We start from the raw sequence: 15115 nt of genomic DNA on the forward strand, positions 1-15115 counted from the left end.
CAGTTAAGAACAAATTCTTATTTACAATGACGGCCTACACCGGCCAAATCCGGGCGACGCTGGGCCAATTGTGCGCCACTCTATGGGACTCCCAATCACGGCCAGTTGTGATACAGCCTGGAATCGAACCAGGGTCTGTAGTGACGCCTCTAGCACTGAGATGCAGTGCCTTAGACCGCTGCGGCGCTCGGGAGCGTTTGGTCCAGTGGGGTGTTCAGAATGCTCAGCATCTCTTTATGACACACAGGCCTCTCCTCATCTTTACAACAATTGAATCAATATGCCTTGACCATGACCATTTACAGTCTACGGTGACACCCCAATATGCCTTGACCATGACCATTTACAGTCTACGGTGACACCCCAATATGCCTTGACCATGACCATTTACAGTCTACGGTGACACCCCAATATGCCTTGACCATGACCATTTACAGTCTACGGTGACACCCAGAAGTTTAGTCTCCTACTTGCTCAACAGCTGCATCATTCATTACCAGATTCAGCTGAGGTCTAGAAATTAGGGAACTATTTTTTTTTACCAAATGCAAATGCTTTTAGTCTTGGATATATTCAGGACTAGTTTGTTACTAGCCACACATTCTACAACTCATTGTTTAGAGTTGTAGTGATTTCACTAGCTGTGGCTGCTGACTTGTATATTGTTGAATAATCAACATGCATAGACACACAGGTTAATGAGTTGAGAGAAATGGACACACAGGTTAATGTGTTGAGAGAAATGGATACACAGGTTAATGTGTTGAGAGAAATGGACACACAGGTTAATGTGTTGAGAGAAATGGACACACAGGTTAATGTGTTGAGAGAAATGGACACACAGGTTAATGTGTTGAGAGAAATAGATACACAGGTTAATGTGTTGAGAGAAATGGATACACAGGTTAATGTGTTGAGAGAAATGGACACACAGGTTAATGTGTTGAGAGAAATTGATACACAGGTTAATGAGTTGAGAGAAATGGATACACAGGTTAATGTGTTGAGAGAAATGGATACACAGGTTAATGTGTTCAGAGAAATGGACACACAGGTTAATGTGTTGAGAGAAATGGATACACAGGTTAATGTGTTCAGAGAAATGGACACACACAGGTTAATGTGTTCAGAGAAATATCGTTTTTTTTTCTACGGAGAGCCGGCTACCTGCCGCGCAAAGGTTGCTTTACCATTCTTGGGTAGTGGAATGACTTTAGCTTCCCTCCAGGTCTGAGGACAAACCCTTTTCTCCAGGCTCATATTAAAGACATGACAAACAGGAGAGGCAACATAGTCCTCTACCGTCCTCAGTAGCTTTCCATCTAGGTTGTCAATACTAGATGCTTTCTCATTACTGGTGGACAACACCTCAGTAGCTTTCCATCTAGGCTGTCAATACTAGATGCTTTCTCATTACTGATGGACAACACCTCAGTAGCTTTCCATCTAGGCTGGCAATACTAGATGCTTTCTCATTACTGATGGACAACAATAATGTTTCCACTTTTCCCACACTAACTTTACATCACTTAAATTTACAGCGCTTTTATTATTTTATGGATATGAATATGATGGCTCACAGTTTGTTGTTGGCATTTCAAGCCTGAGTTTTGCCCACTTTGCCAATGAAGTAGTCATTAAAATAATTGGCAACATTGAAAGATTTTGTGATGACAGCGATCTGATTCGATGAAAGACAGAGTTGAATTAGTCTTACTGCCCTTCAATTCATTCGGCGTGGTAGTGGGTGTGGCCAATGGCGTGGGTGTGGCCAACGGCGTGGTCCAAACACATATGGCACCTTCAAATGGGCGGGACTAGATACATAAAGTGCTTTCATTTAAAAACGGTAAAACGGATATGTATGAAAATACCCTCAAATAAAAGGAGATATTCTGTAATGTCGCCTCACATAAAACATTTGATCTCAAATCCAAAATGCTGGAGTATAGAGCCATATTCAAAGTTTTAGCTTCCCTGTCCAAATAAATTAGTATGGGAGTGTATTGTTCCATGTTCTCTATTTGTTTACTGACATCCTATTTCCTGTCTGTTTCTCTACCCTGTCTGTCTCTAACCTGTCTGTCTCTAACCTGTCTGTCTCTAACCTGTCTGTCTCTCTGCCCTGTGTCTGTCTGTCTCTCTGCCCTGTCTGTCTCTCTCTCTGCCCTCTCTCTCTCTCTCTCTGCCCTGTCTGTATGTCTCTCTCTCTGCCCTGTCTGTATGTCTCTCTCTCTGCCCTGTCTGTCTCTCTCTCTGCCCTGTCTGTCTGTCTCTGCCCTGTGTCTGTCTCTGCCCTCTGTGTGTCTGTCTCTGCCCTCTGTCTGTCTGTCTCTGCCCTCTGTCTCTCTGCCCTGTCTGTCTGTCTCTCTGCCCTGTCTGTCTGTCTCTGCCCTGTCTGTCTGTCTCTCTGCCCTGTCTGTCTGTCTCTCTGCCCTGTCTCTCTCTCTGCCCTGTCTCTCTCTCTGCCCTGTATGTCCCTCTCTCTGCCCTGTATGTCTCTCTCTCTGCCCTGTCTGTCTGTCTGTCTCTGCCCTGTCTGTCTGTCTCTCTGCCCTGTCTGTCTGTCTCTCTCCTCTCAGTATCTCAGTGCTGGCTGAGGATGATGATGATGAAGAGGTGGAGGATAGCGAGGGGCGGAGGGGGATGGAGGTGAGGGCTCACAAGGCGTCCCACACCAAGTACCTGATGATGCGTGGATACTGCGTTCCCGGGATCGTCAACCTCCGAAACCTCAACACCAACGATAGTATCGTGGTGGAGTCCTGCACCATGAGGCTGCAGCTACGCCACACACCTGGACACACACTGTTTATTACCCAGGGTAGGTACACACACCTGGACACACACTGTTTATTACCCAGGGTAGGGACACACACCTGGACACACACTGTTTATTACCCAGGGTAGGGACACACACCTGGACACACACTGTTTATTACCCAGGGTAGGGACACACACCTGGACACACACTGTTTATTACCCAGGGTAGGTAGACACACCTGGACACACACTGTTTATTATCCAGGGTAGGTACACACACCTGGACACACACTGTTTATTACCCAGGGTAGGGACACACACCTGGACACACACTGTTTATTACCCAGGGTAGGGACACACACTGTTTATTACCCAGGGTAGGTACACACACTGTTTATTACCCAGGGTAGGTACACACACTGTTTATTACCCAGGGTAGGGACACACCTGGACACACACTGTTTATTACCCAGGGTAGGGACACACACCTGGACACACACTGTTTATTACCCAGGGTAGGTACACACACCTGGACACACACTGTTTATTACCCAGGGTAGGTACACACACTGTTTATTACCCAGGGTAGGTACACACACTGTTTATTACCCAGGGTAGGGACACACACCTGGACACACACTGTTTATTACCCAGGGTAGGTACACACACTGTTTATTACCCAGGGTAGGTACACACACTGTTTATTACCCAGGGTAGGGACACACACCTGGACACACACTGTTTATTACCCAGGGTAGGTACACACACCTGGACACACACTGTTTATTACCCAGGGTAGGTACACACACCTGGACACACACTGTTTATTACCCAGGGTAGGTACACACGCCTGTACACACACTGTTTATTACCCAGGGTAGGGACACACACCTGGACACACACTGTTTATTACCCAGGGTAGGGACACACACCTGGACACACACTGTTTATTACCCAGGGTAGGTACACACACCTGGACACACACTGTTTATTACCCAGGGTAGGTACACACGCCTGTACACACACTGTTTATTACCCAGGGTAGGTACACACACCTGGACACACACTGTTTATTACCCAGGGTAGGTACACACACCTGGACACACACTGTTTATTACCCAGGGTAGGTACACACACCTGGACACACACTGTTTATTACCCAGGGTAGGTACACACGCCTGTACACACACTGTTTATTACCCAGGGTAGGGACACACACACCTGGACACACACTGTTTATTACCCAGGGTAGGTACACACACCTGGACACACACTGTTTATTACCCAGGGTAGGTACACACACCTGGACACACACTGTTTATTACCCAGGGTAGGTACACACACCTGGACACACACTGTTTATTACCCAGGGTAGGTACACACGCCTGTACACACACTGTTTATTACCCAGGGTAGGGACACACACCTGGACACACACTGTTTATTACCCAGGGTAGGGACACACACCTGGACACACACTGTTTATTACCCAGGGTAGGTACACACACCTGGACACACACTGTTTATTACCCAGGGTAGGTACACACGCCTGTACACACACTGTTTATTACCCAGGGTAGGGACACACACCTGGACACACACTGTTTATTACCCAGGGTAGGTACACACACCTGGACACACACTGTTTATTACCCAGGGTAGGTACACACGCCTGGACACACACTGTTTATTACCCAGGGTAGGTACACACACCTGGACACACACTGTTTATTACCCAGGGTAGGTACACACACCTGGACACACACTGTTTATTACCCAGGGTAGGTACACACACCTGGACACACACTGTTTATTACCCAGGGTAGGTACACACACCTGGACACACACTGTTTATTACCCAGGGTAGGTACACACACTGTTTATTACCCAGGGTAGGTACACACGCCTGTACACACGCTGTTTATTACCCAGGGTAGGTACACACGCCTGTACACACACTGTTTATTACCCAGGGTAGGTACACACGCCTGTACACACACTGTTTATTACCCAGGGTAGGTACACACACCTGGACACACACTGTTTATTACCCAGGGTAGGTACACACACCTGGACACACACTGTTTATTACCCAGGGTAGGTACACACACCTGGACACACACTGTTTATTACCCAGGGTAGGGACACACGCCTGGACACACACTGTTTATTACCCAGGGTAGGTACACACACTGTTTATTACCCAGGGTAGGTACACACGCTGTTTATTACCCAGGGTAGGTACACATTCCCTCACCTCTCTCACCCTCCTCCTCCCTCACCTCTCTGCCTTTATCCTGCTCTCTCTCTCCTCTCTCTCTCTCCTCTCAGACTCTCCTCCCCTAGACTTCTCCAGACAGGGTACCTCTCTCCTCCCCTCCTTACTCACCCATTCCCTCAGTGCCCATCCCCCCTCCTCCCCTTCTCCCTCCTCCTCCCCCCTACCCTCCTCCCCCTCCTCCTCTGTAGAGGGGTGTGAGGGGCGTCTGGTGACTCAGAGAGGGTATAACCCAGAGGACATTGGGGCTGTGGCAGAGCTCAGAGCAACGCTGGAGAGACACGGAGCCTTCGGATTGGACAGACAGGACCTGGTGACATCACACACACACCTGGCCGAGCCCAGAGACGGGCGTACTAGAGGGCTGGAGCAGTACATACAGGTAGGGCTTATGGAGGCACACTGAAACACACACAATGTGAACGCTATTTCATTAGGAGAAGTTTGTAGTCGCTTTCTCTTCCCGTCCTGAAACACTCCTCCCTAATTGGTCTCCTTCCCTGTCTATACTGAACCTCTGCTCTGTGATTGGTTCATGTGTCTTTTTCTCCTCTGTGATTGGCTGTAGGACCTGCTGGAGGAAGAGCTGGTGTTGGAGGTGGGAGGGAGCTCAGTGCGTCTGGTGTTGTTGAGTCACGCTGAGCCCTGGCTACTGACCTCCACCGAGAGGCAGAGAGACCGGCCCCACCGAGGGGCCTCCGTCCTGGGGGACAGAGAGCACCACAACCCCCTCCTCCGCAAGAGAACCATGGAGGCCCCCAGAGAGAAGGAACCACGGAGGAAGAGAGAGAAAAGAGAAATGGTGATGGAGGAAGAGGAGGTTGAGAAGAGTGGAGAGAGGACACCTGAGGAAGAAGAGGAGGATGAGGAGGGGAAGACGATACAGCCTAAAGAGAGAGACAGGAATGAGACAGCGGAGGAGAGAGGGATGGAGAGAAGAGAGGAGTTAGAAGGAGAGAGCGACGGAGAGGAACCATCATCTACCACTGAGACAGAACAGAGCACAGGTGAGACTACAACTGACCCTGTTAACCAGACCTCTGAGACTACAGCTGACCCTGTTAACCAGACCACTGAGACTACAGCTGACCCTGTTAACCAGACCACTGAGACTACAGCTGACCCTGTTAACCAGACCTCTGAGACTACAGCTGACCCTGTTAACCAGACCTCTGAGACTACAGCTGACCCTGTTAACCAGACCTCTGAGACTACAGCTGACCCTGTTAACCAGACCTCTGAGACTACAGCTGACCCTGTTAACCAGACCTCTGAGACTACAGCTGACCCTGTTAACCAGACCACTGAGACTACAGCTGACCCTGTTAACCAGACCTCTGAGACTACAGCTGACCCTGTTAACCAGACCTCTGAGACTACAGCTGACCCTGTTAACCAGACCACTGAGACTACAGCTGACCCTGTTAACCAGACCTCTGAGACTACAGCTGACCCTGTTAACCAGACCTCTGAGACTACAGCTGACCCTGTTAACCAGACCTCTGAGACTACAGCTGACCCTGTTAACCAGACCTCTGAGACTACAGCTGACCCTGTTAACCAGACCTCTGAGACTACAGCTGACCCTGTTAACCAGACCTCTGAGACTACAGCTGACCCTGTTAACCAGACCACTGAGACTACAGCTGACCCTGTTAACCAGACCTCTGAGACTACAGCTGACCCTGTTAACCAGACCTCTGAGACTACAGCTGACCCTGTTAACCAGACCTCTGAGACTACAGCTGACCCTGTTAACCAGACCTCTGAAACTACAGCTGACCCTGTTAACCAGACCTCTGAGACTACAGCTGACCCTGTTAACCAGACCTCTGAGACTACAGCTGACCCTGTTAACCAGACCTCTGAGACTACAGCTGACCCTGTTAACCAGACCTCTGAGACTACAGCTGACCCTGTTAACCAGACCTCTGAGACTACAGCTGACCCTGTTAACCAGACCTCTGAGACTACAGCTGACCCTGTTAACCAGACCTCTGAGACTACAGCTGACCCTGTTAACCAGACCTCTGAGACTACAGCTGACCCTGTTAACCAGACCTCTGAGACTACAGCTGACCCTGTTAACCAGACCTCTGAGACTACAGCTGACCCTGTTAACCAGACCTCTGAGACTACAGCTGACCCTGTTAACCAGACCTCTGAGACTACAGCTGACCCTGTTAACCAGACCTCTGAGACTACAGCTGACCCTGTTAACCAGACCTCTGAGACTACAGCTGACCCTGTTAACCAGACCTCTGAGACTACAGCTGACCCTGTTAACCAGACCTCTGAGACTACAGCTGACCCTGTTAACCAGACCTCTGAGACTACAGCTGACCCTGTTAACCAGACCACTGAGACTACAGCTGACCCTGTTAACCAGACCTCTGAGACTACAGCTGACCCTGTTAACCAGACCACTGAGACTACAGCTGACCCTGTTAACCAGACCTCTGAGACTACAGCTGACCCTGTTAACCAGACCTCTGAGACTACAGCTGACCCTGTTAACCAGACCTCTGAGACTACAGCTGACCCTGTTAACCAGACCTCTGAGACTACAGCTGACCCTGTTAACCAGACCTCTGAGACTACAGCTGACCCTGTTAACCAGACCTCTGAGACTACAGCTGACCCTGTTAACCAGACCTCTGAGACTACAGCTGACCCTGTTAACCAGACCTCTGAGACTACAGCTGACCCTGTTAACCAGACCTCTGAGACTACAGCTGACCCTGTTAACCAGACCTCTGAGACTACAGCTGACCCTGTTAACCAGACCTCTGAGACTACAGCTGACCCTGTTAACCAGACCTCTGAGACTACAGCTGACCCTGTTAACCAGACCTCTGAGACTACAGCTGACCCTGTTAACCAGACCTCAGAGACTACAGCTGACCCTGTTAACCAGACCTCTGAGACTACAGCTGACCCTGTTAACCAGACCTCTGAGACTACAGCTGACCCTGTTAACCAGACCTCTGAGACTACAGCTGACCCTGTTAACCAGACCTCTGAGACTACAGCTGACCCTGTTAACCAGACCTCTGAGACTACAGCTGACCCTGTTAACCAGACCTCTGAGACTACAGCTGACCCTGTTAACCAGACCTCTGAGACTACAGCTGACCCTGTTAACCAGACCTCTGAGACTACAGCTGACCCTGTTAACCAGACCTCTGAGACTACAGCTGACCCTGTTATCCAGACCACTGAGACTACAGCTGACCCTGTTAACCAGACCACTGAGACTACAGCTGACCCTGTTAACCAGACCACTGAGACTACAGCTGACCCTGTTAACCAGACCTCTGAGACTACAGCTGACCCTGTTAACCAGACCTCTGAGACTACAGCTGACCCTGTTAACCAGACCTCTGAGACTACAGCTGACCCTGTTAACCAGACCTCTGAGACTACAGCTGACCCTGTTAACCAGACCTCTGAGACTACAGCTGACCCTGTTAACCAGACCTCTGAGACTACAGCTGACCCTGTTAACCAGACCTCTGAGACTACAGCTGACCCTGTTAACCAGACCTCTGAGACTACAGCTGACCCTGTTAACCAGACCTCTGAGACTACAGCTGACCCTGTTAACCAGACCACTGAGACTACAGCTGACCCTGTTAACCAGACCTCTGAGACTACAGCTGACCCTGTTAACCAGACCTCTGAGACTACAGCTGACCCTGTTAACCAGACCTCTGAGACTACAGCTGACCCTGTTAACCAGACCTCTGAGACTACAGCTGACCCTGTTAACCAGACCTCTGAGACTACAGCTGACCCTGTTAACCAGACCTCTGAGACTACAGCTGACCCTGTTAACCAGACCTCTGAGACTACAGCTGACCCTGTTAACCAGACCTCTGAGACTACAGCTGACCCTGTTAACCAGACCTCTGAGACTACAGCTGACCCTGTTAACCAGACCTCAGAGACTACAGCTGACCCTGTTAACCAGACCTCTGAGACTACAGCTGACCCTGTTAACCAGACCTCTGAGACTACAGCTGACCCTGTTAACCAGACCTCTGAGACTACAGCTGACCCTGTTAACCAGACCTCTGAGACTACAGCTGACCCTGTTAACCAGACCTCTGAGACTACAGCTGACCCTGTTAACCAGACCTCTGAGACTACAGCTGACCCTGTTAACCAGACCTCTGAGACTACAGCTGACCCTGTTAACCAGACCTCTGAGACTACAGCTGACCCTGTTAACCAGACCTCTGAGACTACAGCTGACCCTGTTAACCAGACCTCTGAGACTACAGCTGACCCTGTTAACCAGACCTCTGAGACTACAGCTGACCCTGTTAACCAGACCTCTGAGACTACAGCTGACCCTGTTAACCAGACCTCAGAGACTACAGCTGACCCTGTTAACCAGACCTCTGAGACTACAGCTGACCCTGTTAACCAGACCTCTGAGACTACAGCTGACCCTGTTAACCAGACCTCTGAGACTACAGCTGACCCTGTTAACCAGACCTCTGAGACTACAGCTGACCCTGTTAACCAGACCTCTGAGACTACAGCTGACCCTGTTAACCAGACCTCTGAGACTACAGCTGACCCTGTTAACCAGACCTCTGAGACTACAGCTGACCCTGTTAACCAGACCTCTGAGACTACAGCTGACCCTGTTAACCAGACCTCTGAGACTACAGCTGACCCTGTTAACCAGACCTCTGAGACTACAGCTGACCCTGTTAACCAGACCTCAGAGACTACAGCTGACCCTGTTAACCAGACCTCTGAGACTACAGCTGACCCTGTTAACCAGACCTCTGAGACTACAGCTGACCCTGTTAACCAGACCTCTGAGACTACAGCTGACCCTGTTAACCAGACCTCTGAGACTACAGCTGACCCTGTTAACCAGACCTCTGAGACTACAGCTGACCCTGTTAACCAGACCTCTGAGACTACAGCTGACCCTGTTAACCAGACCTCTGAGACTACAGCTGACCCTGTTAACCAGACCTCTGAGACTACAGCTGACCCTGTTAACCAGACCTCTGAGACAGAGCAGAGCACAAGTGAGACTTGGTACTGTGTGTCTCCTATGTGTGTGTGTGTGTGTGTGTCTCCTGTGTGTGTGTGTCTCGTAAGTGTGTGTGTGTCTCCTGTGTGTGTGTGTGTGTCTCGTGTGTGTGTGTGTGTGTGTCTTGTGTGTGTGTGTGTGTGTCTCGTGTGTGTGTGTCTTGTAAGTGTGTGTGTCTCGTGTGTTTTTGTGTAACTGGTGTGTTTCATTGTGTTTTTATTTTCCTCAGAGGGCGACGGTGAGAAGCCATCTTCATCTGTAGCTGAGGAAGATGATGGTGAAGCGAGCGGTCTGCGTGAGGAAGAGGATGGTAGCAGCGGTAACAGCGGGCGCGGTGGGAGTGACGTGTCGTTCATCAGTCGTCCGTGGCGTATCGTGGACGGCAGTCTGAACAGTCCGGTGTGTAAAGGCATGTTGGAGGCTGTTCTGTACCATATCATGACCCGACCCGGTTTACCAGAACACACCTTACTGGAACACTACAGAGGAGTCCTGCAGCCTGTGGTGGTGCTGGACCTAGTGCAGGTAGGAACAACACACACACCATGCACACACACACCATGCATACACACACACACCATGCACACACACACCATGCACACACACCATGTACACACACCATGCACACACACACCATGCATACACACCATGCATACACACACACACCATGCACACACACACCATGCATACACACACACACCATGCACACACACCATGCACACACACACCATGCACACACACACACCGTGCACACACACACACACCATGTACACACACCATGCACACACACCATGCACACACACCATGCACACACACACCATGTACACACACACCGTGCACACACACACACCATGTACACACACCATGTACACACACCATGCACACACACACACCATGCACACACACACCGTGCACACACACCATGTACACACACCATGCACACACACACCGTGCACACACACACACCATGCACACACACCATGCACACACACACCATGCACACACACACCATGCGCACACACACACACCATGCACACACACACCGTGCACACACACCATGTACACACACCATGCACACACACACCATGCACACACACCATGTACACACACCATGCACACACACCATGCACACACACCATGCACACACACCATGCACACACACACCATGCACACACACACCATGCACACACACCATGCACACACACCATGCACACACACCATGCACACACCATGCACACACACCATGCACACACACACCATGCACACACACACCATGCACACACACCATGCACACACACACCATGCACACACACACCATGCACACACACCATGCACACACACCATGCACACACACCATGCACACACACACCATGCACACACACACCATGCACACACACCATGTACACACACCATGCACACACACCATGCACACACACCATGCACACACACACCATGCACACACACACCATGCACACACACCATGCACACACACCATGCACACACACCATGCACACACACACCATGCACACACACCATGCACACACACACCATGCACACACACACACCGTGCACACACACACACACCATGTACACACACCATGCACACACACACCATGCACACACACCATGCACACACACACCATGCACACACACCATGCACACACACCATGCACACACACACACCGTGCACACACACACACCATGTACACACACCATGCACACACACACCATGCACACACACACCATGCACACACACACACCGTGCACACACACACACCATGTACACACACCATGCACACACACCATGTACACACACCATGCACACACACACCATGCACACACACACCATGCACACACACCATGCACACACACCATGCACACACACCATGTACACACACACCATGCACACACACCATGTACACACACCATGCACACACACACCATGCACACACACACCATGCACACACACCATGCACACACACCATGCACACACACCATGTACACACACACCATGCACACACACCATGCACACACACCAGGGCCGTGCACAGACCTTTGGTGTTACAGGTGCAAAGAAATATCTACATAAACATGGGCCTTTATTCCACGTTTCAACTACTCCTGTAGCCAAATTCACCATGTTTATAAACATAGGCCTTTATTTTTTTGCACAAAAAAATGGCCAAGCAAGCTAGAACCACAGATAAAGGGAGTTAGAAACCACTACTTCTTTGCTAGAACCACTACTGGGGTGGGCTATATCAGCTGATCATCTCTAATGTAGGCTAGATGAATCAGCTAGTTAGATATATCAGCTGATCATCTCTAATGTAGTCTAGATGAATCAGCTAGTTAGATATATCAGCTGATCATCTCTAATGTAGGCTAGATGAATCAGCTAGTTAGGGCTCTATCACACTATACTAGAACACTACAGAGGAGTGTTGCAGCCAGTGATTCTATTAGGACATGTCATACTGGTAGGAACATTCACCTGTCAGTCACTAACCACACCCCTTCACAGGTGGCACCTCACCTGTCTGTCACTAACCACACCCCTTCACAGGTAGCACCTCGTCTGTCTGTCACTAACCACACCCCTTCACAGGTAGCACCTCGTCTGTCTGTCACTAACCACACCCCTTCACAGGTAGCACCTCGTCTGTCTGTCACTAACCACACCCCTTCACAGGTAGCGCCTCGTCTGTCAGTCACTAACCACACCCCTTCACAGGTAGCGCCTCGTCTGTCTGTCACTAACCACACTCCTTCACAGGTAGCACCTCACCTGTCTGTCACTAACCACACTCCTTCACAGGTAGCACGTCACCTGTCAGTCACTAACCACACCCCTTCACAGGTAGCACCTCGTCTGTCAGTCACTAACCACACCCCTTCACAGGTAGCACCTCGTCTGTCAGTCACTAACCACACCCCTTCACAGGTAGCACCTCGTCTGTCAGTCACTAACCACACCCCTTCACAGGTAGCACCTCGTCTGTCAGTCACTAACCACACCCCTTCACAGGTAGCGCCTCGTCTGTCAGTCACTAACCACACCCCTTCACAGGTAGCGCCTCGTCTGTCAGTCACTAACCACACCCCTTCACAGGTAGCGCCTCGTCTGTCTGTCACTAACCACACCCCTTCACAGGTAGCGCCTCGTCTGTCTGTCACTAACCACACCCCTTCACAGGTAGCGCCTCGCCTGTCTGTCACTAACCACACCCCTTCACAGGTAGCGCCTCGTCTGTCAGTCACTAACCACACCCCTTCACAGGTAGTGCCTCGTCTGTCAGTCACTAACCACACCCCTTCACAGGTAGCGCCTCGTCTGTCTGTCACTAACCACACCCCTTCACAGGTATCACCTCGTCTGTCAGTCACTAACCACACCCCTTCACAGGTAGCACCTCACCTGTCTGTCACTAACCACACCCCTTCACAGGTAGCACCTCACCTGTAAGTCACTAACCACACCCCTTCACAGGTAGCACCTCACCTGTCTGTCACTAACCACACCCCTTCACAGGTAGCACCTCGTCTGTCAGTCACTAACCACACCCCTTCACAGGTAGCACCTCGTCTGTCAGTCACTAACCACACCCCTTCACAGGTAGCACCTCACCTGTCTGTCACTAACCACACCTGTCCCACACTATACTATAATGTTATAGCAGTTTTATGTTCCTCTTTGTGAAAAGTGGATTTAAGTGTAAGGTCTCAAATTACCACACACTCCTCCACAGCTAACATCACCAGTTCTGGTCAGTTTCACTCATGTTCATCTCTCCCTCTTCTTCCTTGTACCCCTCTCCTCTCTCCTTCTCCTCTGTTCCTCCTCTCTCCTCCTCCTCTGTTCCTCCTCTCTCCTCCTCCTCTCCTCCTCCTCTCTCCTCCTCCTCCTCCTCCTCCTCTGTTCCTCCTCTCTCCTCCTCCTCTGTTCCTCCTCTCTCCTCCTCCTCTGTTCCTCCTCTCTCCTCCTCCTCTGTTCCTCCTCTCTCTTCCTCCTCTCTCCTCCCCCTCTGTTCCTCCCCCTCTGTTCCTCCTCTCTCCTCCCCTCAGGCCCTGGTAGAAATGGGCTGTATTAAGAGGAGGTACGTGAGCAGACGTCCAAAACCCTCCCTCTTCTCCTGCCCAGCCACCTTCCTGGTGGAGGAGGAGAGGGCGAGAGAGACAGGGGTGAGGCTGGGTGAGACTGCGGTAAGACCGGCTGAGACGACCACTGTGTTCTACGAGCCGACCATCGACTGCTGTCTGCGTCTAGGACAGGTTTTCCCCCATGAAAACAACTGGAACCAGTGGGTCCAGTTCGCACAACATGAGAACAAACAGTAGGGAGTTTTAACTGATCCGGGGTGTGTTCTTTAGCGCACACCGTAGTGAAACTTTTTAGGCCGTAGCAAAACATTTTGCAACTGAAAAATGTTTTCGCAAACAAAAACAACAGTTTCTATTGGAAAAGTTAAAGGAGGTCCCTCGCCGTTTCGTTCCCTTTGCTTCTGTTTGGTTCCATTTAGTTCCTAGTGAATAGACCCCAGGACTGCTAGGGACAGGAGTTTTACTTGATCAGGACTAATAGGGCCAGGAGTTAGAACAACAAGTTGCTTCACAGTGGGTAACCAAGGATCTTTTGGTTCTGGTTCTTAATTACTCTTACCAGACAAGATTTTATTTTAGCTAAAAATTATGTTTCAGTTCTGGTTTTACAGAGCTCTGGGAATTCGTTTCACATCTTATATTTCTTTGATTTGGGAAAACCTGTTGTCATGGTTTCATGTAAGTTGTTTTGTTATCGTTTTCTTGAAAGTGTGATTTAATAAAATTAAAATCTTGAAATGTGACTCTTGATTCTTTTATCTAAGATTTAAAGTTATTCTGATTTGTAAAAAAAGAGAACAGAATAAGTCACTTTTTTAAATAGTTGATCAACAGACACAAAATGGAATAACTTTATCAGTCATATTTGCAGTTAACACAGCATGAAAATAGTCAATTCCTCTCCAAGCTTCCAT

At 49.8% G+C, this 15115-nt stretch overlaps 1 protein-coding gene and 1 pseudogene across 2 annotated transcripts in view; both read left to right on the forward strand.

The window, feature by feature from the left end:
• LOC311119259 (general transcription factor 3C polypeptide 1-like) overlaps positions 1–14939 on the forward strand; it is a 69754-nt gene extending 54815 nt beyond the window's left edge. Inside the window, exons 35-39 of the mRNA XM_084193980.1 lie at positions 2583–2824; positions 5095–5423; positions 5610–6048; positions 10330–10625; positions 14166–14939. Coding sequence (XP_084050106.1) covers positions 2583–2824; positions 5095–5423; positions 5610–6048; positions 10330–10625; positions 14166–14438 — 1579 coding nt within the window. The 3' untranslated portion in view covers positions 14439–14939. The remainder of the gene's footprint in view (positions 1–2582; positions 2825–5094; positions 5424–5609; positions 6049–10329; positions 10626–14165) is intronic.
• Positions 10641–12670, forward strand: LOC311119246 (annotated as a pseudogene). Its single transcript has 2 exons — positions 10641–11252; positions 12667–12670. The product of its transcript is annotated as an uncharacterized misc_RNA (transcript).
• Positions 14940–15115: the final 176 nt, after the last annotated feature.

Source organism: Coregonus lavaretus (genome assembly GCF_964263955.1).
Source record: "Coregonus lavaretus genome assembly, contig: HAP1_SCAFFOLD_429, whole genome shotgun sequence".
NCBI lineage: Eukaryota > Metazoa > Chordata > Actinopteri > Salmoniformes > Salmonidae > Coregonus > Coregonus lavaretus.